At 37.3% G+C, this 27813-nt stretch overlaps 1 protein-coding gene and 1 long non-coding RNA gene across 9 annotated transcripts in view; one reads left to right on the top strand and one right to left on the bottom strand.

Moving 5' to 3' along the window:
• The window catches only part of Pcdh15 (protocadherin related 15), a 623956-nt gene that overhangs the window by 75311 nt on the left and 520832 nt on the right, over positions 1-27813 (top strand). For 5 of the 8 annotated variants that reach the window (XM_059244013.1, XM_059244014.1, XM_059244006.1 and 2 more), the window contains exon 2: positions 19683-19748. The exons of 2 other annotated variants lie outside the window; for them this stretch is intronic. In XM_059244013.1, the coding sequence (XP_059099996.1) occupies positions 19683-19748 (66 nt within the window). Of the gene's footprint in view, positions 1-19188; positions 19204-19682; positions 19749-27813 lie in introns of all 8 variants that reach the window. One more of the 8 variants, XM_059244009.1, reaches the window with a different exon arrangement.
• Positions 6670-24547, bottom strand: LOC131893899 (uncharacterized). Its single transcript, XR_009374762.1, has 3 exons — positions 24452-24547; positions 8921-9034; positions 6670-7050 (listed from the first exon to the last, which is right to left on the bottom strand). It is a non-coding gene; the product is annotated as an uncharacterized LOC131893899 (long non-coding RNA).

The following is a 27813-nucleotide window of genomic DNA, read 5'->3' as shown; positions in this document are numbered from 1 at the left end:
ATAGTTTCATATTTTGAGTGTTAGATTAGGTGTGTAGGTGTGCTCAGCTATGGAGCATGTATAACCAGGAGTTGACTGAAAGCGTCTTCCTCTATCACTGGCCACTTTATTTTTTCTGAGACAAAGTATCTTCAGTGAACCTGGAGTTTGTGTGTGCTAGATTGGCTCACCAGATGTCTGTGAGATCTGTCTTCTGGTGCTATGGTTACAGACACAGCCACTATTCTTGACTTTTATGTGAATTTGGGAGATCCAAACTCAGGTCCTCTTTGCTTGTACAGCAAGCAATTTCCCCCATGAGCCATCTCAACAGCCCTCTAGTTTTCTTAAAGCAAGGACTGCATTTAAAAAGAAAATGAGCCAGGCGGTGGTGGCGCACGCCTTTAATCCCAGCAGTCGGGAGGCAGAGCCAGGCAGATCTCTGTGAGTTCGAGGCCAGCCTGGGCTACCAAGTGAGTTCCAGGAAAAGGCACAAAGCTACACAGAGAAACCCTGTCTCGAAAAAAAAAAAAAGAAAAGAAAATGATTCAACAGAAGTCTTTGCTAGCATAGTTGTTGATACTCTTGCTCTGGAATACTAAGGTAATATTATGCTAGACTATTGATCTTTAATGATTCTGACAACACTGACTTGGAGTATTATTATGCATGTTCTGCCCATATGGTCCGTGTGAAATCCAATTCATAATTAGGAAGTCCAGAGAATTAAATTGAAATCAAGTACACATATGACATAAATTCTGTTTAGGAATCCACAGAAGGTATTTCATTGCTGAGATTCAATTCTTAGAGCTGCTGTCCTTTCAGAACTGCTGAAAATCCATTGCATGCAATAATCTATGAAGTCCCCCAAAGAAACAAGAATATTTCATAATAATCTCTTTTGAACATCCCTGGAAAATTACACAGTTAGCACTCTCTCAGAGCAATAAACATTTTCCTTTAGATAAACCATGTCATAAATGGTGCGTTTTCTTTTTATAATATTACATTGTTCTTGTATGTTTTGTGTGCTTTCTGGGTTAAAGTATCAGAAGCTAATTTCAAATCACATGCCATGTTTAGAAGAGCAAATGATTCACCTTACATAGCTAAGACTAGAATTATGGGGAGACTCAAATTCCTTCCAATTCTAGTTTAGGAACTGTGGAAGTAAAAGGATGCCTCTGTATGAGCCTTGAGTGAAACTACCCAAGCTTGTTGCTGATTTCCCTGGGAAGAACTCATTGGGCGTTTGCTCTCTGGATATAAAGTGAGCAATGGTGGAATGTGCATACTGAGTTTTAAAACACTATCTCAGGCAATATGCAAAGTCAAATTAAATAGAGAGTTCAGATCACAGGTAAACCTTTCATTTATGATCCCCAAATCTGGAAGAAATGTGTGCCCTGTCCACTGAATTTTGTGACTGGGAGAATAAAAGCATTGCAACATGCATTTTTCTATTTCTTATTGTTATTTCTATAGCTGTCCTGGCACAAATATATCTTTTTTATAGTTTTTTATTTAAATTTTTTTCTTTCCTTTTATATACCAACCCCTGTTCCCCTTCCCTCTTCTTCTCTCACTTCCCCCACCTCTCCCTACCTCCCTCCATCCCACCCCCATCCTCTCCTCATAGGGGGTAAGACCTCCCTTGGGTTGTCAACACAGGCTGGCATACCAAGTTGGGGCCAGACCTAGCCCCTCCCCCATGCATCAATGAATATATCTTAAGTTGAGATACTTGTGCCTTCCTATTGGCTCTCCAACTACTGAAATAATGGCACCCAAAGTATTGGAATTTCCTAAGGAATCCTGTGCTGAGTGAAGAAAAAGGCTAAAGCCTGGTGCTGGCTGGGGAGGAAAAATGACTCACAGGAAAAGATTGCACATTGTTCTAACAACTTGCTGAGCATCTTGTAAAAGGTAGGGACAAAGTCATTGATGGGTCAGTGATGGGCAGGACCTTCTCTTGACTATGACTGCCTAGCTTTGAAGGTTTCTTACCTTCTCTTTAACCCTGGACCTCCAAGCCAGGGAACATGAGCTCATTGGAACTCTATTTTTCTCTACCCACTGTGCCTTCACTGAATAAATCTCATTTCTCTGTTTTCCTACTATTATTGTCTCTTTTTAAGGATGAATGAGGAAAAATGACCAAGTTTATATTATTGGGCTGCCAGGGCCCATGCAGGCTTGGATCTTAAAATCCTCAATAACATTTTGACTTCTGATTTTATTTTGTTTTAAAAGACAACTTAGCAATAGATGTTCAAATGGGCCAATCAGAAATATGCTGTATTATGTACAAAATTCTTCTGATAATGCCCAAATGAATTACTGACATCTTCTGGAGATCTTTTATTTAGGTGTTTGACTTGAGGCAATAGGTAAGGTACTGTCCAAATTAGTTATAATATGACTAAGAACAGCAGAATCAGGGCTATCAGAATGTCCCAGAGGGTGCATTCACATTGACAGTTCTATTTCTATAACTTCACTGTTCCTAACTATTAGAAGACCATGTAGCAATCTCAGAGAAGCCATGTTAAATGTCTGACACTAACAGCCACCCCAACACTATTGTCTGTGGGTTACTACAGATACCATCTTCAAAGCACTACATTGGTTCGGAGGGAGGGGTTCCAGGGACTTGTCAGGGACTAAGAATTGTGTTAGTCTATCTTAATTAACCAAAAGTATCAACCTCATTCCTTAATATCTAGAGAACTTTGTTCTATTCACTTTACAGAGAAAATAGGAAACTAGGCATGTAATTACCCTATTGATCATTGTAAATGTCCCTGATCACATCTTTCTTACTTTCCTTTCCTTTCTTAGTCAGGTCAATTAACTATTTTCCAGTGGTCCTCATGAATCTTCCCACCATCTTTTTGCTTATAGTTATTTGCCAATTCCCATGTTCACTGCATGGGTGCCATACAGTTCTGAATATCAGTTCCAGGAGGTTGTCTGTCCTGGGCAGGAGGAATTCCACTTGTACTTTTTTCCTCTTTTTTTTTTCACCTACAATATATTTTGATGATGTTTTCTTCCCCCTAACTTACCCTATATACTCCCCACCTCCCCGCCCACCCACATTTGTGTTCCTTATTTCTCTCAGAAAAAAAAAATCAAATCAAAACAAACAAACCTCATAAAACAAAACAAAGAAACCAGGGAGTCTGTTTTGGCCAACTCCTTCTGGGCATGGGGCATGCTGTGAAGTGTGGTTAACATATGCATTGAGACTCCACTGGAGAAAAATGGTTTTCCCTTTCGCGGGAGGTATCAGTTGCAAATAGCTCCTTGATTAGAGGTGAGCCTTTGTGACTGCCTCCTCTTCTCCATGCTGGGAACACGTGCAAGTCCTGTGCAGGTTGTCACACTCTCTGTGAGTTCATATGTGCATCATGCATGTCTCTTTGGAGTCACCCACCCCTTCTGGGTCTTACAGACTGTTTGCCACCTCTTTTGCATTGGTTCCTGAGTGATCCCTGAGGTGAGAGGTTTAACAAAAACATCTTATTTAGAACTGAGTGCTCCAAAGTCTCTAGCTCTTATTGTCCAGTTGTGAGTCTCTGTGTTAGTCCACACCTGCTGTAAGAAGCTTCTCTGATGATGGCTGAGTGAGGCCATCTATGGATATAGTGATATATCATTAGGAGTCATTTTATGGAGTGTTACATCTTGTTCAGCCACTGGTCTTGGAGACCTTCTCAAACATCACAGGCTATTGCCAAGGCTGATGATTGCTTTTCACTACCTGATGGTAAGGCACTATTGCTGAAGACAATACTTACTTATGTCATCAAATGCAGAGAAATCAAGCTGGTGCCCAGCTAGAAGCTTCACTTAGCATTCATGGTTCTGGAAGGTAGTCTATATACTACCGGGGCAGAAAACTAAACATCAATGCCACCCAGCTACAAACTCTGCCACCTACAACTGTTACTGGAGTAAGCAACCAATTTCTGATTGGATTTTGGGCCCACTTCATGAGATGGAACCAATACCTGACACTGCTGATATGACCAAGAACCTGAGACTAGACAGGCCATGGACTTAAGGGAAAATATAATACCATTATTCTGATAAAAGAAAAATAGCAATAAAACTACATTTGTATTTGAGTCTCAGAACCCAAGTTGCAGTGTTTAAGTGTGGCAGTTTTTCTGAATAAAGGTCATGATGAATGACTAGATAATGGACCAAGGTAGCTGCTATGACTCTCTTCCTTAGGATCACCCTTTTATATTCCAAGATGTTGTTGCATCATTTGTCAGGGTAGGCTTGCTCTTTTGTTTTCGTTTTCCTGCTATGTTTCTGATACATCCATGTGTCCATGTGTTCCTGATTTAATTTGTTAAGTTCATAGGTGGTAATATTTACTTTTACAAGTAACTTATTTAACAGTCTACCTCTTGTGGTTTATATTTGTTTACCTATGTAAAGAAGACAAAGAGTTATTCCCTATCTGCATTTATACTCAAAATGAGGCAAGCTGCTGTTTCACAATATGGAGTAACTCAGGGCTATTATATTCTATAATATGAAATCATTTAGTATAGGACACAGCCTGACCATACTTACTGATTTACAACAGATTTCCATCAAACCTTGCACCTTTCGAATCTGAGCAGATCACATTGTTCTAGAATATTTCTCATCTCCTAGTTTACAAAGTGAAATTTGCATTTGGAAGCTTGGCAGAGGCTCCTCCAAGTTCAGGTTCATCATCAGTACTTGCCATTGCAGCTGCAGATTCACCCTAAGGGTTCAACAGATGATGGGAACATCTCCAAGTCAATGAGTTGAAGATGCATTAGAGAAGGGATTTTTTGAGTTGAACACAATAGTGCTAGCTATTTATGGATGCGTTCCCAGTCTATCTGTTGGTGATATATAGTTATATCTATTAGAAGGTGTAATGAGAGAGATCATTGCCTTGACAGAACCTTGGCTATGTTTCAGTGGGACATACCAAAGACTTAGGATCAGAACTCAAGAGGTTAAATGCAGATCTTTCATTGCAAAGGACTAATTGGAATTGTGTGAGTTCAGGTTTGATGAGATTCTAATGCAATAGACTATTGATAATTGAAATATTTTGTTAGATGAACAGACCCATTGTCTCAGGTACATTTATCCATATGTTTTTCGTGGTGAAACAAGCGAAAATATTGAGGTTATTTGTCATTACATTGTGCATTAAGCCATTGATAGTTTTCTGACCCCTAACTATTGGTCAAGAACATTTACCTGAGTGACATAGCAAACAGATGACCTGTAGTATCTGTGTGCATGTGTGTGTGTGTGTGTGTGTGTGTGTGTGTGTGCGTGTGTGTACATGTGTGGTATATGCATATCTCTATGTTTCTGTTTGTGTACACATACTTTTGGAAAACAGAGGGTAACACTAAGAGTCTTCCTCAATTGCTCTCCTAATAGTTTTTGAGACAGGTTCTCTCACTGAAAGCAGAGTTCACCAAGGTGTACAGGCCAAGGTGTACAGGCTGGCTAGCAATATCCTGATTCTCCACCTGTCTTGCTCCCTTTAACCTGTCTTATATTGCACATGTGGACGATCATGCCTGTCTTTTTACATTGGTTCTGAGGATCTGAACTCAGCTTGGCATGCTTGCATGGAAATTACTATGCCAACTGAGCCATCTTCCCAGCCTAGGTGCTGTGTTCACGATGGCTGGGCTATAATGACACTACCACGTTAATAGTGCATTTAAGATAAGAAATAGAGATCTGACATTGACCTAGAGAAGTTTCACGTGGAGGACTTACTTTTTACTCTTCCATCTTCAGTCAGTGGAAAGAGGAAGGATAAGGACCATAATCTTCAGAGGATTCTAAAATTTATAAAATGACTAAAATAAACCAATTAGGACCCCACAGGCATTAATTTTGATGATCAATATACAGAATATATATAGAATATATACAATATACAAGAATCTTGATATCATTTAATGGACAATATAATTGATAATAACAAAAAGGAAAATTTAATGATATTGTCATTGACGTCTAACTAAATTCACCAACGTTTATATTTGTCTTTAATAATGCACTATACAAATGTAAGAAATTCTTGGAGATATTAAAGTGAATGAGATTCTAATATCTATTTGTGAACTATAGTTAAGCTAAAATCCTTTTGGAGATTAAAAAAAAACACATTTATTGACTATTCTCCTTCAAAAGCATACCACTGAAAGTAAGTATAGTTGAAAACAATTAAGATTTCTAACAAGGTTAATAAAATTTAAAAATATAATTTAAGACAGTGGTGAAAATGATGGTCTGATGTGTTTCAAAAGTGCTTAGTGCAGGCATATTTTCAAAGAAGAGAAAACTGTGTCATTTAGAAAGCCAGAGAAATATAGGATGTCAAAGTAAAAATTGAATTTTGTTGGCTATACTTTCTTATACAAAGATAATTATTTTACTATATTTGCCCCTAAATTATTCTCCTAACTCATTTTCCAATTGAATTAGTTTATTTCACTTTAATGTGCTGCTTTCTTGTTCTGAGTCATAAATGTTCATTTAATTCCATAATGCCCAGAGCATCCATATATTAAAAGAAGCTGATATGACACATTTAATTTCTAGGTTAACATCTCTTTTATTTAGTGCTGAGGCGATATCAATGCTGTGATTCTACTTGGGTGAAAATGTATTTCTATTTTCTAATAATGTGGTGATTGTTTGTTGCTTCCTTTGAGCATTCAGAGAAGTTAGATATTTACTAATTTTTGTCATATTGTAAACAATTATTTTATCTGATGATGTAGTTCAGTGACATAGGACCTCATGAAGCTCTAGATCTCATGCCCAACACCACAAAATTAATTAAATAAATGACAATGGTTTTTGAAGACTAATATTGGTTTGTCCTAAAAAGAGAAAAATACTTAAGCCAGGTAGAAGGTGCTATAGAGAAATGCCTTTATGTCCTTATGTCCAGGAGAGTTTTCAAAAATGCCGCATCAAGAAATCCTGTGTGAAGGAGGCGTGGTAGAGCATGTTTGTAATCTAACACCTATGAACCTAAGGCAAAAAAGTATAAAGAGTTGAAGGCTAGCCTGGGCTAAACAGTAAAAATATATCAAAAAACAAACAGATAATGTGTGAATATAACAAACTAACAACAAATAGTATCTTATCAAAAGACACAAATGAAAATGGCAGTCCATTCCACAGGCTGTGAAAGGCTTTTCAACACACACAACTAGCACACGCCTAATTGTCTGGATACATTTTCAAAAGAGGCCACTTAATGTAAAATTGAACAAATACTTCATAGAAAACACGTTCATTAAATACACAAAATTGCCAAGCAGTAAGAAAAATATAAAAATAAAAGTATTAAATGTCATTTACAAATTTCAAATGACAAAAACCCAATACTAATTGTTATTAGGAGATACCTGCAAATTACCTTTACCAATGAAAATGATACCAGTATTTTAGAAAATAATTTGCTGCTAAATTAGTAAATTTAAATATGCACAGTGCTCACAACCCATTTCTGCCACTAGGATGACAAAAAGTATCATTTTGGTTGCATACAATACATGCCAGGATGTGCATTGGGTATTTTTCATAATATGGAATAAGGGGCCTCGTCTATTTCTATTTTTTGTTGTCAGTGATGAGGTGTAAATATATTTGTTTTATTGTACCTTTATTGATGACCACTTCTATGAATATATTAGATTTTCTTTGTGTAGATCTGATATATATTTGACATTTTTAAAACAGGTAAAAACAAAATAACATAAATAGGAGAACATTGACAGAGATGGTAAGAAAGCTTTTTTACTATATATAAGATTTTATTTGAGAAAAGGGAAGTAATGTTAAATGTTTTGTTAAATTTCCATCACTTTTGTAACCTTTTAAAACTCTTATTAGGTTACTTTGTACATGGTAGAATATCCTACTGAACAATAAATGCAAGGAAAATTGATTTCAAGTACATGGAAGATTGTAAACTGGATGGGCAAAATATATTCACCCCTGATATGAGGGTCAATTCTGTCTACAGATTTCTGAGGGTGACATGACAGCTTTCATGATACAAGGTCTATGGCTCCGTTGCTCAAGAGAACAAGAATTGGTTGACCCCAGGATCTCTTCAGTCTTGTTTCTATCGCTGCCATGTCCAGTTCTGAAATCTAGATTCATGACTGTCATATTGTGTAACCATCATAACCATCATGCTTCCTGAAGCAAATCAAATGGTGCATTCTGGAGACCTTCAATGTGATATAGTGACAGGAAGCTATCCCCCTTGCTTAATTGCATGTAAATCTAACTGTGTTCTGGCCTTCCATATTACACATTGTAGAATGTCTTACTATACACTAATTATATGTCCCTATTCTCTTTAGAGTCTGATACTCTACTCAAGTATTTTCTTGCTTAAAGTTCTTTCTTTCCCAAATATTTGCTGCAGGTTTTCTTATAATAAATGTAATGTGTGAATAATTTAGGGACTCTAAGCATTAGTACATAACTAGTAATAACAATAGCAATATTTTTCCAGAGTTGAAGACTGAATCCAGGACCTTCTTCTTGTTTGACAAGCACTCTACCCCAAGCTAAATCTCCAGGAAACTGAACCCTGATAATCAGCAAGAACAGGAAACTCTTAACTGTTGAACCCTCTCTCCAGCCACTCTCAAACATTTTTAAACCACACAAATACATATTTGTAATGGCTGATTCATCAGTTCAATCCTATGTGTCATGATACACATGACATATAACACATAAGATGTGGCAAGTGACTTGGAAAAATCAGAAACTAAACATGGTTATTACAGAGGAAAGATCAAAAGAGATGGAATAATATCTGATCACAATTGTGAAGTTTCTCCTGGAATCTCCAGTGGTACAAACCCCAGCAGGATACCTTGGATATTGGTGTCCAAACACCGGTTGTCCAGCCTCACTTTGGATCACTTACTCCTTTTCTTCTTCCAATACCAAGGGAGTGTATTTTTCTTGGTAGATCACAGCATCAGCCCTGATGGCAGATGAGCCTGTGTGAGAGCAGTTTTATGGACTCAGATCTTAACAATATGAAAGTAAAACCACCAATAACAACAAACATAGACACACAAAAAAATATATTCAATCACTCTAACTCTCATACATGCAGATAACATTCAAATAATGACAATGTAATAAAACTGCATGGTTATATAATTATTTACTAGTATAATTTTACAACAATAAATACTTGTAGGATTATTTCTGTACTGATATGGTCTCTGAAGGAAAATTTTGGGATGAAAGCTTTGTCCTGAAATGTTTGCTATATAGATTTACATCTTTCTTTCTTCCTTTTATTTCATTTTTCTCTTTTCTTGTTGAAACTACTACATCTCTAAAAAAATCATCTAGTGCTTTCTTCACCAAAATCCTTGACAAGTTTAAAGAACGGCATTGTTGTTTTATGGCATTTGTTTTTATTATGAGCTATGTAAGTATAAAGAGTTCTAAAATAAATCTTACACTTTTATTTAAAGCATATGCATATATTACACAGTATATGATAAGTTAAGGTCAATACTATTGTTGTTAATTAGTGTAGCTTGCCATAAGGCAACAAAGCTGTTCTAGTCAGCAGAGTCATTGCTCCAAACCATATGCTTTGGAGTTCTTCTGTGTGCTCTGATAATTGTTACTCTCCATCATGGAACTCAGATTGGAGATGTGCTTTCTTGCCCTCCCTTCATCCACACATTCCTTACTTTTCCCCATGTTTTCTAATTTATTTTTAACTTTTTCTAAACATCAAGACAGGGCAGATATTTGAGTTCAAGGACATGATATTGAACTCCTGTCCCAACTGATGCAGTCTTTTGATTATGGCAATTGCTATTTTCCAAAAGATACCCAACTAACCATAGAAACATGACAAAACTTTATGGGGAAAATAAATCAAGAGGATACCACATCTAGCAGCACAGGAAAATGAGGCAATCTGAAGAGGTCTACATTCATATTGCTAATACTTTAGACATTCTGAGGAGGTCCATTTTTGGTCTTTACCAAGGCCAGCACCACAGGAAAGTGAAACACTGTGAAGAGGCTTTCACTGTTGCTTCCTGATGCTTTAGATATTCCAGAAAGGTCCATTCTCAGTCTTTGTATGGTGGCTGTCTTTTCTAATCATGGGGGGGGGGAACGTGTTTGCTTCATAGTACTATGAATGAAGGGTGACATGGAGAAATACCATGCAGCTTATAGGCCAGGGGGAGCACAATTTTAATAAAGTATTCATTGGGTTTACTCAGTATGTAAAATGTGAGATACATAAATGTAATGAAATGAAGTGCAGAATCTTACCCCACAAGGTCCCATAAACAGCCATAAAAAGTCCTAGTCATTTGTAAGGTTCATGTTTAAAGAGGAGCCTGTGAGTGGAGGTGCTTGCAGGAGAAGAAATTTCTTCTTTATATGTTGAATATTAGAAAGAGACACTTGAAAATATCATTACTCTACATGAGGGCTTATTTCAGTTCTTGTTGTACATATGCATGCTTCAACCCAAGGACAGAACACACTTGCCAGCAAGAATTTTCTCTCTGCTCAGAATAGATCGTGTTAGATCTCTGATTGGAATTCACTTTTATTTTGTTTTTTGAGATGGTTATGACGCAGGAAGAAATGATACATTGAATGGCATAATGCAGGATTACACTGGTGGCATACATAGCATTTTGCCCCTCTGGTATCCTATGAAGAGAAGGTAGATTTATTTGGGGCTTTCAATTCCATGTTCAGACTTGTCAGCAATGACTTTCTGGCTTACTGACCCTAAGCAGGTAACTACTAGCTACTGTGTCCAGCTAAGCCCTGAGAAAACAAAATGAAATGAATAGGGAAACAGTGAACAGTCTTGTGTTCATTGATATTTTACCACGTTTCCAGTTTTTCTTGTTTCTCAGCTTTCTGCCCCAGGTCCTGTCTGTTTTCTTTTTGATACTAGAACCTCAAAGTTAATACTCCGTAGCATAAAGATTGAAGAGACTCAAAGCTGCCCAAGATGCAGAGAATGAGCAACACTTGTCTGGCCCTAAACAAGACATTATGTCACCCCCTCTGAGACTCAGGGAACATCGTAGAAAAGAGGGGAGACAATATGTCAGAGCGGGAAGGTAAGGTGAAGGACTGCAAACTTCCAGACCCCACAACCACTGCAATAGTTAATTAACAACTGTAGTTAACCGCACTGAGCCCACACAAGACCAGCCCTACCTTCATTCAATCAAAGAAGTGGGAGGGTCTCATGGAGCCCTACCCTTCACCTTTGAACTGTGGGCTTTTGACAGACTTCCTGCAAGGAATAATCAGTATCTTTCATTTTATACAAATTGCTGAGCCCAATGGACTGCCAAGGGTGGCTTTAAGCCCTTATCACACAGCTAGCTGTACTGGATAATTTTATGTCAACTTGGCACATGCTAAATTCATCTGAGAGGAGGGAACCTCCATTAAGAAAATGCCTCCATAAGATTGGGCTCTAGGCAACACTGTATGCCGCTTTCTTAATTAGCAATTGATGTGGGAGGGCTCAGCCGACTGTGGGATGGTGGTCCTGGGTTCCATAAGAAAGCAGGTTGAACAAGCCTGTGGAGCAAGCCAGCAAGAAACACTCCTCCATGGTCTCTGCCTCAGCTCCTGCCACCAGGTTCCTGTCCTCTCTGAGTTCCTATCCTAACTTCCTTTGATGATGAACAGTGGTATGTGTAAGCCGAATAAACCCTTTCCTCCTCAAGTTGCTTTTTGGTCATGGTGTTTATCACAGCAATATAAACCCTAACCCTAATAAACACTAGCCGTGATAAACTTGGTGGGTCACAAAAGCAAAATGAATAGATTGGAATGTGAGAGAGATTTGTGGCAGCTAGATGGACAGGGATGGTAGGGATATGGGAGGTAAGAGTGGTCAGTATTGACTATATGCATGTAAAAACGTCTTTAATTAATAAAAGTAAGCTATTAAATAACATAATGAAAAAACATTAACTTCAGCTACCTGTATATAATCAAAGTTTATATTCTAGTCATATGAAATGTACTTTTCCTCTCCCTCCAACAACTTCCTTGCTTATGTATAAATGAAAGTTAGTAAGTACGATGTTAAATATTAACATATTCTTCCAAGGTTCTAGAAATAAAAAATAAATCCATATTTTTTCATTTAAGTAAAAAAAGAAAATATGTCAACACACTAACAAGTAAATCTGGCAGATTAAGTTTTTGAAATATTTCACACCTGTAAAACAGATGTTAAATTAAAATGAATACCTGCTTGGGGTTGTCAGTAATTAAAGGATTATCATTTTTTCTTCTTGTAGTCAATAGTTTGCTTTTTTAATGAAAGTTTAGGCATATGCATAATTAGGTTATGGCAAATATTTCTATTTAAAGAAGTAAAGTAGTTCTCAACAAAGGCTGAGGACCTCCCTTCTTGAAGACTGTGATCTTAAACACTGGAGTTGGTGCAGTAGCTTTGAGTAATAGAATCATGGTTGAGAATTTTTACATAGCCTCATTAAGAATAATTAGACAAGAAAATAACCAATTAGTTTTCAGAACATCTTGGATATAAAGTGTGTAACTGCTTTTCATAATGTGCCCCCTCTCCCAACACACAAACACACACTCTGCCCCTCCTAGACACTTAAACTTCTGTTTGGGGTTTTTGTTTGTTTGCTTGCTTGTTTTACTTTTTTGCTCTAGGAAGACTCAGTGGATTTTTTTTTAATGAGTCATTAAATTGAGAAGTAATAATGTCAAAGGGATTGTAGTGGGTAGCTTTTCCAGCTTTGACCTAGAGACACTGCCCCTAGAGTGATAGCAGGTAACGGTCACACCTGCCTAAAACCTGCCCCTGGGGCTGACCTGCCCCTGGTGCATGGCGGAGAAAGAGCTCCTTAAGACTCCATGTACATACGTGCTTGGCCCCTTCTGGATACCTTGTGGTCCTGGAATCTGTATGGGTGACCAAACCTGAGTTCTCCGCTGGATGGTACCTCATGTCTCCTGGATCCTGTAACCAATCCCTATTAGCTGTAAGTTATCCCAGAAACAAACCTCTCTTGATTACCAGATAAATTACGTGGATTTGCCTCATTAAATACAGCAATAGGCGATAGTGGCTGTGTCAGATAATTATAATATGTTAAAAACTTTGGTGGACCTAAAATAATTCAGATAATTATATGCTACTGATAAGGAAGTGACTGTATGTAAGGTATAAGGTGACAAAAATCTATGATCCCAGACTGGAACTCTCAGTCTGTCTAGAGTTACAGGGGTGTGCCATCATCCAGGTTTCACAAAGTCTTGGTAGCAGGAGTCAATAGGCAGTATATGTTTAAGGTGCAATTTAACAAAATCATGATGCATGTTAAAACACCTTCCCACTGCTAACAGAGTACCTTACTCCATAATATTGCTTAAGTCCAGGCAACTGGATAGGCAGTGTAGGAAGCTCCAGTGGAAACGATGAATAATTGGTAGCAAGTAAACATTTTCTCTCTTTTTTAGAGAAATGGAAACTCTCTTGTTATAGAGATAGCAACAGACCTGTCTTTAGACAACTAATGAATTTCTACCCTTTGCCAGTTTCTTGTACTTTAGGCTATTTTAAAGATTAAAAGGAAAAGGGGGATGTTAATTTATAATATGGTCTTATCTGTAAGACACACCATAGGATTATATAGAAGGTCTAGGATTTTATGAGGTTTTCTGTCACCGGGATTCAGATCACCTCAAATTGCTATGATGATGCAGGGAATTATAAGAGTGTGTGTCGGGGACTCCTACCAAGTCAGAGGCCAGAAGAGGTTTCCCTGCAAGTTTAGGCATATGTTGACATCAGTAGAAGATACAAGTGATGGACAGATTGGCCACAAAAAATAAAAATGGATTAAAAATCATGCAACATCAGCAGGTCTCGAGGGTAGTTCTGGATGAAAGAGAAAGTATTAAGGAAGAAAAAGCACTGGATTCCTCCTACAGTTAGAACACATACTAAATGAGTTTGAAAGGGAAGGGAAGGATGTATGCTGCAGCAGCTGGTGGGCCATTTAATGTATTTTGATTTTTTTTCTCTAAAAAAATGTTATGTAGTCCAGGCAGTGGTGGCACATGCCTTTAATCCCTGCACTCAGGAGGCAGAGCCAGGCAGATCTCTGTGAGTTCAAGGCCAGCCTGGGCTACAGAGCGAGATCCAGGACAGGCACCAAAACTACACAGAGAAACCCTGTCTCAAAAAAAACAAAAGAAAAAAAATGTTATGTATTGAGTTCTAGGCCATAAATACTTAGTGCTGACCTAAAATAAAATGATTAGTCGTTTTCAACAATGTTTTATTAATTCTTTAAGAATTTTATATAATGTATTTTGAACATATTCATCCCACCTCCCTCAACACTTCCCATTACCACCCTCTCCACTTTCCTCTCCCTTCACACCCAACTTTGACATTTCTTCTTCTTCTTTTATTTGGTTTCTTTTTCCTGTGGAGTACGGTTTGTGTTGCCCAAATAGTCTTGGGAGTGGGGCCTCTCCTGACTTTTGGATGACGTACGAGGGTCACATCATCAAGGAAATGGACTCTTTCTCTCCCTTCAGCTCCTTAGCTAGGGGTGGGATTTCATGGCCACCCTCTACCCCCATCGAGGCTAGGATTGGGGATTACACATTGCTTGGGTATTCTGTCACAACTGCTGTGAGTTCGGAAGTGTGACTTCCCTGTTGTGTATATAAATCACGATTTCCTCGGTTGTTGACCACTTCTGGCTCTTATAGTCTTTCTGCACCTTTTCCATCAAAATTCCTGAGTCTTGGGGAATAGGAAATGGGTGTAATATGTATTAACCATTTTTAAAAGAATATTTTTATTGTACAAAGACAATCATGTTAAAGACAGAAAGTTAGCATAAAATGTTGTGACATGTTTTCCTGTAGGAAGAAAACTTGGGAGAACCTTGAATAGAAAGGAGCTAAGAGTCCTCTGATAGGTCTGGAGATAGAAATCATCACATATGAAAAGATGTCTTCCACGAATTAAATTCAGACTTGCTAGCGGATCCCTGGGGGGAAATACAGGAAGTGGGAGGGCCATAGTTGACTTCACTCAGAAGTTGGCACAAATTATTGACATTTACTTTGCCAGTGTGACTGAAAGAGACCATGCTTGGCCTAGGGCTAAATAACTACTGATTTTTTTATTTTGGAATTCTGTTTTGAAATTCTAAGTGCACACATCGTCTCGGCAATGAACCTCCCAGAAAGCTGGTAGGAAGAACAATGTACCAGTCATTGTCAATCAGATGACAGTTGTCATGTCGGAACATGACAAAAGTGATTAACTCTGAATTTTATTGAAACAACAGTGTTTGATATGAAAGGAAAGTTTTAGAACTGAATGGTCTTTCCAGGCTGCCTCCTCTTCTGGATTTCAGTTAGTAGCTAACTCTGAATGGTCCTCAGGCTGCAATCCAAGCAGAATGTCTTGGGAGTCAAATCTCAGACATGTCACCACTGTCATTCTAAGACTTCCTTCTGATTCTCAACCCAACCAGTTGTGTAAGATCATTGAAGGATGCCTGGCATACATTTAACATGAATAAGTCATCTTGTAGAATAAGCTGTAGAATAAGTCATCTTGATTCAGGTATTGACATTCACATCTCACATTTAGTAACAAATCAGATGTTGGAAATAGGTAAGGCCCTAATGGGTTGAAAATGTTCAGCATGGAAAACCAGTATGTGGTTTAACCAAGACAGTGAAGAGTAAATTAAACAGATAGGAGAAGTCCGTTTACCAGGTCTCCTCACCAACAGCTAACTCACTCTTCTCATGGAAGGTAGGTTCTTCACAGACCATAAAGAACAGGAAAGTCAGAATTGCTTCCTAGCATTCCCTTTGATTTCAAACAGGATATTTTACACTCCATCAGTCCTTGCCTAGTCTATCCAAATTACTTTCTTCTCAAGACAATTCTAAATAAACTTATTAAAAATATTTTCTTGCATTTCAGAGCTAATTATACTTTCATGAAGACATCATTTCAAAACAAACACTTGAGGTGCTTTGAATAGTGTTATTAATAGATTATGTGTCTGTCAAACACATTAGTGTTCTGAGTTTAAAAGTAATAAAGAAAATAGGTAATAGGTTTGGGCCAATCCTGAAGTATCAGCTGGACATGGTGATGCTTACTGGTGGAAAATAGGAGCCCTGTAAAGGATCTAACTGAGAAGTTGTTGAGTTAAACTCTTACTTTGTGACTTTTTCTACTACTAAGGGGACAGTGAAAAGAATAAGTCTGGACAGTTCTATTGAAAGCATACTAGATAAGAGATTGTAGGTGGGTAGGCCACTGTCCATAGAAATCCAACAGTATTCTCTCAGAACCAGTTCTTGTTGGGCACAGGCATGGCTTGAAGGAAACTTTGGTAGATGTAAGGTTAATCAATACTTTGCCAAAAAGAAATGAATTCAATGGAATGCAACATAGACGATTCCTACAAGAAGATGTGCTCTGTCAAACTCCTAAAGAAGAATAAAGCTGGGCAGGAAAAAGGGAAAATAGACTTCCCAGAAGATTAAAGCATTTAATAGATATGTTCCAGTATGTCTAGGAAATGGTCCTTGAACCAGCTACTGTGGGCCAAACAGGACTGAGTATGAATCTCTGTCTGTCTGTCTGTCTGTCTGTCTGTCTCTCTCTCTCTCTCTCTCTCTCTCTCTCTCTCTCTCTCTCTCTGTCTCCCCCTCCCACTCTCTCTCTCTCTCTCTCTCGTTTCTTCTTTCTATTTTATTTTGTTTTTGGTTTAGCAGTGTAAGATCTATTCTTTACTTAAAATGTTTTATTGCATTTTTTTTACTTTGACTTACTTGTTTGTGTTTATGTATAGACACATGGATGTCGGCACATATATGGGGATGTCAGGGGACAACTTGTGGAAGTCAGCCCCCCCCCCTTTTTTTTTTAAACCACATGTCATAGGTATAGATATCAGGTTTCTCTTTAGGCTTGGCAGCACGTGCCTTTCCCAGCTGAGCCATCTTGCTAGCGGTAAGGTCTATCCTTAGCAGTAACCAACTGCTGAAATTTAGTATTCACATATATTAATTTCTTCCCTTTTCCTTCATCCTGCCTGCTCAAAAACTTATTAAGTACCTTTTCTCTTCTACCAGTAGTCATTCTGGAATGTGATTGTTTTGTCTATTCTCTGTATCTGCCATGGCTCTAGGCCCTTTCTATACATGGGTGAAGGTAGCAGTCCTTAGAATACAGGCTGTATCCCATGCACCTGAAAAGACAAGTACAAGCTAAAATCCTCTACTTCAAGGATCAACTGGGATTCCTATTCTTCTACTCTTCAACCACTCTGCCTTCTCATTGTCCATCTATCCCTCTCCACAAATTAGTTGTCACTGTATTAGTTCAGCTATTTCTGCCATTAGTGATTAGGAAAAAATAAACTCCACACACACAAAAAAAAATGAACTCCACAAACACGGCATTGAACTCTACCTGTGTTTAGATGTTATTGTCCCTCTGGTCCCAACTCTTTCTACCAAATATCTTTGTTCCCATGAAATACACAGCAGTATTGCCATACAAAAATCATTAGGATGGTGAAATTCTTTATAATTTCCTTTTACACAGGATTTAGGAGGATGACACATGAGGATTTGCCAGCCCATCTGCCAGTCTTCATTAAAGACACATCAATGGCAGGAGAGCAGGAGGCAGGGAACAGACCACCTAGGGACAAGGGAAGATGGGGTGGGGCATCAAAGCCAGGCTCATTATTCCAGATCACCTCTGTCTTGTGGGAACCAATCAGGTTCTAGGAGAGCAAGATTAATTCCTTCTGAGGGTGATTCTCCCAGTGTCCCTGGGCCACATTTCCATAAATACACCACTTCCTGTCCCTGCTATACAAAGACTAAACTGGGGCTGGAGAAATGTCTCCAAAATTGAAGGCTAGACTCACAACCTGAATACAAAGCATCCAATTGCTGAAACAGGAACACTTAGTGACCCATTTAACCCAGATTCATGCCATAGCTGGGACAGAGAAAGAAAATCTTCAATGGTTATTCAGTGTTTCTCTTACTTCAAACAAAGCACATAATATGTTTCAGGGGAGAAAAACGTCATTCTTTTAACTGTGTTCTGGATCGCATGCAAATAGATCTCATGAAATGAACAGATAAACCCAGGAGAGGGGCCTCTGGAAGGCTGGTAATAAAAGCTGTGTAAGAGCAGATGGAACAGACAGAAAACTAAGCTGTGGGGAGGGACAAGAAGGGGAGAGAAGGGGAGAGCATTACCGTAGATGTGAACTCTGAAAGGGACACATGAACACTGACAAAGAGGAGATTAAAAAAAAAAACCTCACAGCCTTGTCACTTCAAAAGAGAAAATGCAAACTTAAGTCACAGTACTGTGCTTCCAAAGATTCCGTGGCCTGTGCTGATATGCGTAAAAGACAGGAAACATTTTTTTTTTATCAGCAAGTCTTGAAATCACCTTCTAGATAGCACATATGTGTTAGCCATGTATATCAAGTGACTTTCCAGCATGCATATAAGTGTGGCATAAATACACATATGTACACATATCAGCCTATTTGTTTCTCCAAAAGTGTCTTCTGCTTCTGAAATATACATGTGGCAGCTTGTAAGCTTAGCCTTCACATTTAACTTGTAGATGTTATAATGCTATTTTTAGAGCCATTATTGAGTAATACTCAATAAGGCGAGGGTTTAAAATGTGAATTCATCATCACTTATTATTGACAGACATTACTCCGAAGATTCCAATGTAAGGATAAAAACTCTTTATAAGCTATTTATATTTTTTAAAAAAACTGTATACTTATTTTATTGTCACTGCTAAATAGTTCTATGCTAATGGTTGATATATATTATCTAATTTTGATGTTAATACTATATTAGTGTTATAAAATCTGATGCGTTCCTTTTCCAGGGATCATTAGGTAATTCATCTATTATCGTATAATGAATTTTACGTATCTGTAATTCTCTCGCTAAATATATACATGTATCCTTTCTTCCTTTCTTTCTTCTATTTTCTGATCTGCTCCCATTGGTGATTCTGTACTTTGACTCCAGACTGGCAATATGAGGGTAAGGTGACTAAAATAATTCCCAGCACTTCATGGCATCCCTGGCTTGTCCATTTTCCCTTTATTGTTTTTAGAGCATTATTAAAATTCTATTCATTCTCTTTAATTATACCCTTTATCACAATTAATTTTCAATTATGTTTGTTTCTGTTGTGGAGCTTTCTCATCATTTATCCTGTTAATCATCGCTCTATGGTATTTCTCTGCGTTAAATTGCCATTCCATTATCTCTGTCCGGGAGGACCGCTTCCCAGCCATCTTCTCTGATTTCACAATAAGGTTTGAGCAGTGTTTGGCTACAGTGCCATAGAATCTGTGTGGGCCTTGGAAAATGTTTTCTTTTAATAGCAAAACCCTTGAAATGTTGTTAATGTTAATTTGATTGTAATTTTTAAATATCAGTTTATATCTTGGTGAATTTAATCTTGAGTAAGTTCTCTTGCACTTGTTAATTATAGTCTTTGATTATCTCTTCCCTAGATTGCAAACTGGCTAGGGGAGGCCCACCAGCTACCATCGTGGCCATTGATGAAGAGAGTCGGAATGGTGAGTGAGTTCTGTATTTATTAGTACTTTTTAGAATAAGAAGAATTTCTTTTTATTTTAGCATTTGGTTTGATATGATCAGAGACTCCACATAGAAGTTTTTTTTTTTCAATCAAAACCCATAAATGATTCACCTTTAATTTTCTCTCCAAAGCTTTCAAATACATCACTTCTAGAAATGCTTCATTTGGAATATGTCACAAAGGACTCTTTGAGTCAATATAAGTCTTTAGTCCTGTATGAGTAGTAACTGATCAGAGTTAGCCCAAGCATGAATCATGTATGTGCTGGGATGCTTCTGCAATTAGGAAGAACTGAGAGTCACACGTAGAATCATCTAACTGAAGTACAGTGTGTTCCTCCAAAGAAGGCATCATACTGTGAGTCCTGACTGGAATCAGTAAAGATGAAGGTTTGAAATTGGTGAGACACAGTGGTTGAGCATGGATAGCAGGGAGTCTGTGTAGAGTTGAAAGAGAGCACACAGCTAAAGCCGCCAGCAGGGAAGAAACCTGAACAATCACTCCATTTGTCCCATCTGCAGTCATTAGAAATAATGCCTAACCATGCTGAGGTGTATAATATATATATATATATATATATATACTTTCTCCAAATCAAAAATATATGTGATTTTGTTCTGGAACTATCACTCTTCACATGTTTGAACATTAAAATAGTCATAAAACCCCCTCCTCTGTTGGGTTATATGGAGATGGTAAAGTTTGGGGGCATCCTGTGTGAGAGTGTTATGAGCATGTTCTCCATTGTTCGTCTACGTGGCTTTCCTGGGTTGTTGCTAGTATACTTCCTATTATAAGGGAGTTTTCTTCTGGGATTACACTTTAAGGAAATGGATTGTGTCAAGTGGCTCATTGAAAAATTGCTTCCCTCCCCCCGTAATTATACTTAGACTTGCTTTGAGAACATGGACGGGCATTAAAATGATGTAAAATTATAACAACAACCTGCAGTTCATTGTGGAGTTATTTTTGATGGCTACCCTTTTTATTTATCTGAAAAATCGCTGTAAGTTCTAATTTTATCCATGGTCTTTGTAAGTAGTCAGCGTATCTGCACTGTTGCTAGCCTCCTTTTAAAAAAATGTGAAGAACAAACACTATTTTTAAAATATTAGGTAATTATGAAAATGTATTCTGGTTATTTAAAAATTAATTCCATCCATCTACAATGAAAACATATGGAGTGAGTAATTATGACCAGCTTGAATAAGTTGGAACTAAATTATAATTATATACAAAGGAGAAAAATGTATTGAAGTGCTATAATAGGAAAAGACTTTTTTATAGGTAGATTTATGGTTTTCTTAGATTTAACTATTTCTATTCAGAACAAACCTATATTTCTTTCATACACAAGTTTGATTTTTTTAAGTGGAAGCATAAAGCGAGTGAGCATGCCAGAATGTCTGTGTGTGTCCTTTCCTTACTTTTAACCAATTCCTTGTGCTTAAAACTGAGCTGAAATAAAAGAGTTACTTTAATTAAAGGAAATTGTGTTAGCATGTGACTCCACAGTGCTTGCAGATCATGCCACAGCACTGGTGCCTGTCTCCTTGAACGTAACTGAGCCCTGTCTTTGTAAAGAGCACAGAAAGAGATTGCCAAGACTGCACTGGTGTAGGAGGGAGTTTAGCCCTGCTGTTTGGTGCAGCGTGAGGTTGTTGTGCTTCTTTCTTGACATATTTTACAAAAACTGCCAAGTCCTCAGAATGCCGCCAAGGCTGTGTAGGCATCAACACACAGTGTAAACACCAACCTACAGTAAATGTTTTGCATTTTTTTCCTTTTACATGAAATTTATAAAACTGTCGAGATCAAAGCATCTCTGCCAAGTACTATAATATGCACAATTCCCTTTGCTGTGAGAATCTCAGGAAACAGCTCAAGACATGGCATTCATAATCTAGGAAACTCCTAAAACTTCCCACTAAGCTAGGTATTTCCAGTCCTAATATTAAACACTGTGTAAATTTCTCCTCTTCTGCCTATTTTAAATGGTAGTAATAAACTCTTGTGTATCCTGCTTTTCCAGGATCTAGTAGATGGAAAGATGTTTGCAAATATTTCAGAGAGACCTATGTAAACACTGAGGTTCTCACCTGAGCCCAGCCTGAGTCATGGCCCATTCAATGAGTTAAAGATAGACCACTAATATCAAAGATTGATAGATACGATTTTCTGGTTGTTTTTTTATTCCTCTTCCTCTCCTTCCCCTTCCTCTCCTTCCCTCCCATCATCAAATTTCTATAATAATGCATTTATTTTAAATAATTTCTAATGAAGTATCTGTGATACTTATGTACTTTCCACATTTAAATAAGATAAATGACTTAGATCATAAGTTGTTGAAAAACATATAAAGTTCTGTTGGGGATAAAAACAGAATATGTATTTACTATATGTGCAGTTTGAAGGGTTGTTCTGTTGTAGTTAAGCATGGATTGTGCTAACTTGGCAGGCGTATTTGCCACATTGCTCTGCAAAATTATTGTCAGCCAGAGAAAGTTAATTGTCTCTCTGAGTGTACTTATACAAGATTCCAAGATAATTCTTGATCAAAGACTCGCTACCACTGAAATTGGAATAAGTAAAAGACAATTTTAAATGAACAGAAACTAGAGTTTTCTACAATAGATTATTCACTTAGAGGCAAAGCAATTGTAATGGTAGAAGAAACTAAAATTTTGGCTAGTTAGGGGTGGTCTCACAGCCTTCTAATTCCACCACTCCTGAAGCATAGGCAGGTGAGTCTTTGCAAGTTCAAGGCTAGCCTTAGGTACTTAGCAAGTTTCAGCCCATCCAGGGCTACATAGTGAGAGAATGTCTCAAAAAACAAGGGCAAAAAAATTCTTGTGGCTAATTGACAATGATTGTGCCATCTTACAATGTATTGAAATAGATATGACATTATAATATTCTTGCAAGTTAATAGGGTCATCCATGTCAATGTCAAACCACTGCCCTTTGGTGTAACATGGTAATTCTAACATTTGGGTAACTCAGCAGAGTATTTTACTCTATAATGTTGTCGTGGCCCTGACATTTCTATCTGCAGAAAAAAAATGAGTCTTTGTGTAATGTTAGTGATTTGGTAGATGCTACATAACATTAAAAGCATGATTTCAAACTCATCCATCAACATTGCTCTATTTCTTATCCGACTCATCATCAAGTCACTGAATTATTTTGTTTACAGTGAAAGTAGTTCACAGTAATAAAGGAATCATTTTCCTGTGAATTATAAAGGTATTATCATGTCAGACTCCCCCATATATTTAACTGCTCCTATGATTTCTATTGTGTGATAGCCGTTGTCATGGGAAACCATTTGGCTGTGTCCATCATCAGGAGGCTGCATACAGGGCAACACATTCCACTTGTTTCATTTGTGCTAGAGGATGGTTTCCAAAAGGTCAGTGGTGACATCTGTCTGGGTGTGTAACTAAAGTGACAAGAAAAGAGGAAGATTTCTGAGTATTAATAAAAAAGTTGTTACTTATCTCCTTAAATGGTCTCTCAGTTTATTAGAATTTCATCAAGCTCTATATTTTCTCATGTTAATCATATAATCAGTTTTGGCTGTATGTTCAAATAAACAACAGGATTTTAGGAAATAACAGAGTGACCACAGTACTAGGAAAAGAAGATATACACAAAGCAGCCAAAATATAAAAAAATGACCACTGAGCTGAAGTATTTTGTTATAGAGAGAAATAACTAGAGATGTTAGTGACGGCTTTAATTACATTTTAAATTTCATGATTCAGTATTATTATGATTATTAAAGATGATGAAAAGGTTAATTGTGTAGAGGTGTCCATCATATTTAAGGAAAGAATCATCGAGTTTTGTTATGTGCATGCTTCTTCATTCTAGCATTTATGTTAACTCTGTGCACTACAGAAATATGCCTGGATTATACCAAATTGAATCATCTAACACATATAGACCATTAATCCTAAGTGAAACTATTGCAGTGAGTGACTTTTTATAAATGCAGTGTTTAAGTCATAGGCCATCAAGGCAATGGCTAGAGAGAGTAATACTTTCATTTGCATAAACTGTAGGACTATCAAACCAGTGGCAACAAGAATGGCCCAGGTACTACCCTACAAAATAAGAGAGGGGGTTGTTCACTTGTATAACCTGTAGGAAAGTGCATTCTACCATAGTTTTTCACTAAAGGAGGGTATTCTCCACCTTAATAAGTCAGCCTAATTAATGATTGGTTCCTTGCAAAACAATATGCACCTATGCTGCTCAATGCCCCTGGTGCTGGTTTTGAAACTCATTAGGGAATCATGAGTAGAAGATGTCAATTAAAATGACAGAAAGATCAGAGTTGTCACATGTGAAGAAAGGAGCGTGTTTAGGGCTGCATTGTCACGGGAAAGGAACTCAGGGATTCCTCTTCCTCCTTGGCTGTGCACTACACTGCTTAGGTTTGATGTGTTTAGCCTTTGCAGTTCCTAGTGAGTGGGTGCTGATGGCACTCAATTAGGAACAGTGGGTGGAGGATGCATCACAGTTAAGTTACTGGCTTTAAAATGCAGCACCCAGTCTTTCCAAGAACCGTCCTAGGCATGGATTTCCAGGGTTACCTGTCCTTACATTAAGTTTCTTGAGGCTTTAAATTACACGTTCTTGCCCCCACTCCATGTCCTTTCTCTTCCAAGTTACCTTCACACATAAGCATTTCAAGCACATCCATGTTGCTTGTGATCAGATGGTGGATTAGTGATTTGGGTGTTCCAACCACGGAGCTGTGAATTTTCCTTTAAGGACACAAAGAATCTGAAAGTGGTCAAAATTCTCACCTTTGAATAGAATGTAGAAAACCAACAGTGTGTAGGTTCTTAGCAACCACTCAAGGAAACCAATAATTCCACAGCATTTCGAAATGCTTTAATCTCAAAGGGCCTCCCATAGCAATTAAGAAAATGTTTATACACCAAAAAGCTCTCCATGGAATGGCTGTATTATTTCAACCACATGTACTCTTTGCATGTGGATCAAGCAATACTAAAGTAGTGGCTATGTTCAATCTATAGGTACTTTAGAAATCTGTGTGTTTCTTTTACATTATTTCAGGAGGTATAGTTCAAGCAAACATTTACTCTTTATAGCAAAAAAAAAGGAATCTCCTAATCACAATGCTTTCAGTAATAAAAATGGTTTTAGATATTGTTATCCAATGCATTGCTGAAGTACTTTCAGCTTTACAAATGGGCTTATTGAATAGACTATGGAAACATACCAATATATTATATCCAATAGACTCTTTTATTGTATTTTTGAAATTATAACATAATCACATCATTTCTCCCTTTCTCTTCCCACTCTAAACCCTTCCATATGCTCCCCTTCCTCTCTCAAGTTCTTAGCCCCTGTTTTCCACTAATTGTTGTTGCATGCATATATGTATATATTCCTAATCATAACCTATTTAATCTGTATGATGTTGCTTGTATATATGTTTTCAGGGCTGAACATTTGGTATTAGATTACCAATTGATGTGGCAACACACTTTTTTAAAATCTGTCAGAACTACTTGCCACCAATTATCAGAGATAAGTTTTATTTATTTATTTATTTTGGAAAGTAGAGATGATGGGCATCTTGTTTACTTTGTTTTTGGTTTATTTATTTTGGAGATGGAGATGGTGGGTATTTTGTTTTGTTTGCTTGGTTTGTTTTAGTTAGTCTGTTTCTGCCTTCTGAATTCTGTATTTTTCTATATTTTATGGAAGATTTGGTCCTCATTCTCCAGTAATAAGGTGATTATCACTGAACTATTTTTCCATTACTTAAGACATTTTGGTAGCTTGTTTCTTGGTTTTCCTGGGGCTTTTCTCCTCCTTTATTTGCTTTTGGAAATGTATGGAAATGCACAACAGTGATTTTACCTATAAATATTTATGTAGTTGAGTGGGTTGCCAATCAAAATCAAGTTATCCATGCATCCACGTTCCTAACTTTAACTTCTCATCAACTTGGCTACAATAGAACACGTATGAAGGAGACTGCCTGCCTGCATTCTCTTTTTCTTCTTACAAACAACCTGAATAAAAGCGTACTATATGACCGTCAGTATGTCAGGGGCACACCTATTTGTTAAGTCACTTATTTAGACCTCTTTTCAAGATGCATATATCCTGGTATTGTTGCAAGAAGCATAGAAACTGTGTTGGGATGTATCAAGAAAAAAATTAGTGCAGAGCATCCACACATGTGCTAGGGGTGGATAACCAGGAGAAAATGGAAGGGGCAGCAAGACAATGGAGAACAATAGAGAGGTAGGAGAAACATTGTGCTGAATAGAGCCCTGAACAGTTAAGACTGAAGATATGAGTTGTGCATTTAGAAGCGTTATACTACACATAGGATAAACACATCCAGACTTCACAGATGAACATGAGTGATAATTTCAAGAAGCGGTAAGAAGTTGATGGAGGAGACAGCAGATTACTGACAGCTGATGTGTTTGCATAAGCATAGAAGAGTGGTTCTGATTTATCACATACATGCACATTAGTCATGAAAGTCTTTGATGTTGTTATTAATTTCCCAACAAATCCATTGATGTTGAACTCATCTAGCAGCCTTTAGTACAGAGAACCTTTCTCTTCCTTATCTCTCAGTAGTCTTGTTCCCCATAATTCTGAGGTCAAACACATAGCTACATGGCTCCATATGTTTGTTTATATCTCATATCTATCTTTTGAAAATATCTGCTCTGCTAACAAAAAAAAATATAGTGACTACATTAAATCATAGAGTTTGACTCCATGGTGTCACCACCACAGGTAGCACATAGCTAAGGGCCTATGTGAACATTGGGCATTTTCAATCATAAGTTAACACCAGGTGACTGGAAGTTGGGCAAAGTGGTGGCATCAGAATTAACCAATGATTGTTTAATTATATTACTTTGTCTTTAAAACATTGCTAATCCACAGGTAAGATATGATTCTAGTGGAGCCACATTTCAGATCTTCACTCCACTTTAGTAAAATGGTCATGTTTGGAGATGTCCATCTTGATGGAAATGGTGGCAAATGTGCTTAGTTCGTGGTTAGCCTTAGTGCCGTGGAAATGGCAAGGTGTGCACATGAGTGAAGAAGCACTACCAGTCACTGATCTAAAGAGTTCAATTATGTCCTTAACAGTTTATTTAGGGATTTGAAGACACTGACAGCAGTCAGACTTAAGGTTAAGAATGACCCAGCAGCACCAGATAATTGTCATATTGCCCCCAAAAGTCTCAGTGCTCATCTCAGGGTGGCTGATGATTTCTATGTAGTAAATAGTTGTATAGAATATAATTTCATGTTTATTTTTTATATTTTAATCTGTCGTGATAAATTTATGCCTCTCTTGGGCTTTCTGTCCTGTAATGATAAGTGGGTATAAAAATAAATTGTGTTAATTGAACATCTATTTGATATTTTGAATCTTAATGTCTTCAAAATAATCCTCTACTATGGGAGGGTTCCTATAAGTTGATACCATTTATTTTTATCGACCCTGAGTCCCAAGAGACTATTTATGTCATTATGACTATTTCAAAATGTTGAGAAAAGTCATAGAACATACGTTTTTTCTTTTACTTTTTAACTAACCACCAATATTTTTGCTTTCTTTTCTACAGTCAAAAATCAATTAAAATGCATGATTACATTGAGAGAGTAAAATATCAACAATTTGAAATTGTAGATAATCATTATCATTTCATGTAGTATTAAGCTGCTGACCATAAGTATTTCCTTGATTAGAAATCACTATTACACGTACAGAATATTTATTTTTGGTGGGGACCAAAGAAATGGCTGTTATGAACTGATCATTTTTAGGACGCTATATTAGTCTTTGTTAACAGATCATCCTCGGATCTCCACTTTCATAAATGTATGCTGTTTAATTACTGTTGCCCCAGGGGTAGGTATTCTAAATAGTAATGCGAATTTTCCATGTCTCCTTTTGATTTAAATTTTGATGTTTGAAAATATTCTTAGTTAAAATTAAGGTTGCAGGAAAGTAT

This window comes from Peromyscus eremicus, chromosome 16_21, assembly GCF_949786415.1.
Source record: "Peromyscus eremicus chromosome 16_21, PerEre_H2_v1, whole genome shotgun sequence".
Lineage (NCBI taxonomy): Eukaryota > Metazoa > Chordata > Mammalia > Rodentia > Cricetidae > Peromyscus > Peromyscus eremicus.
The sequence above is the reverse complement of the archived record's forward strand: the minus strand, read 5'-3'. Positions and strand labels throughout refer to the sequence as shown.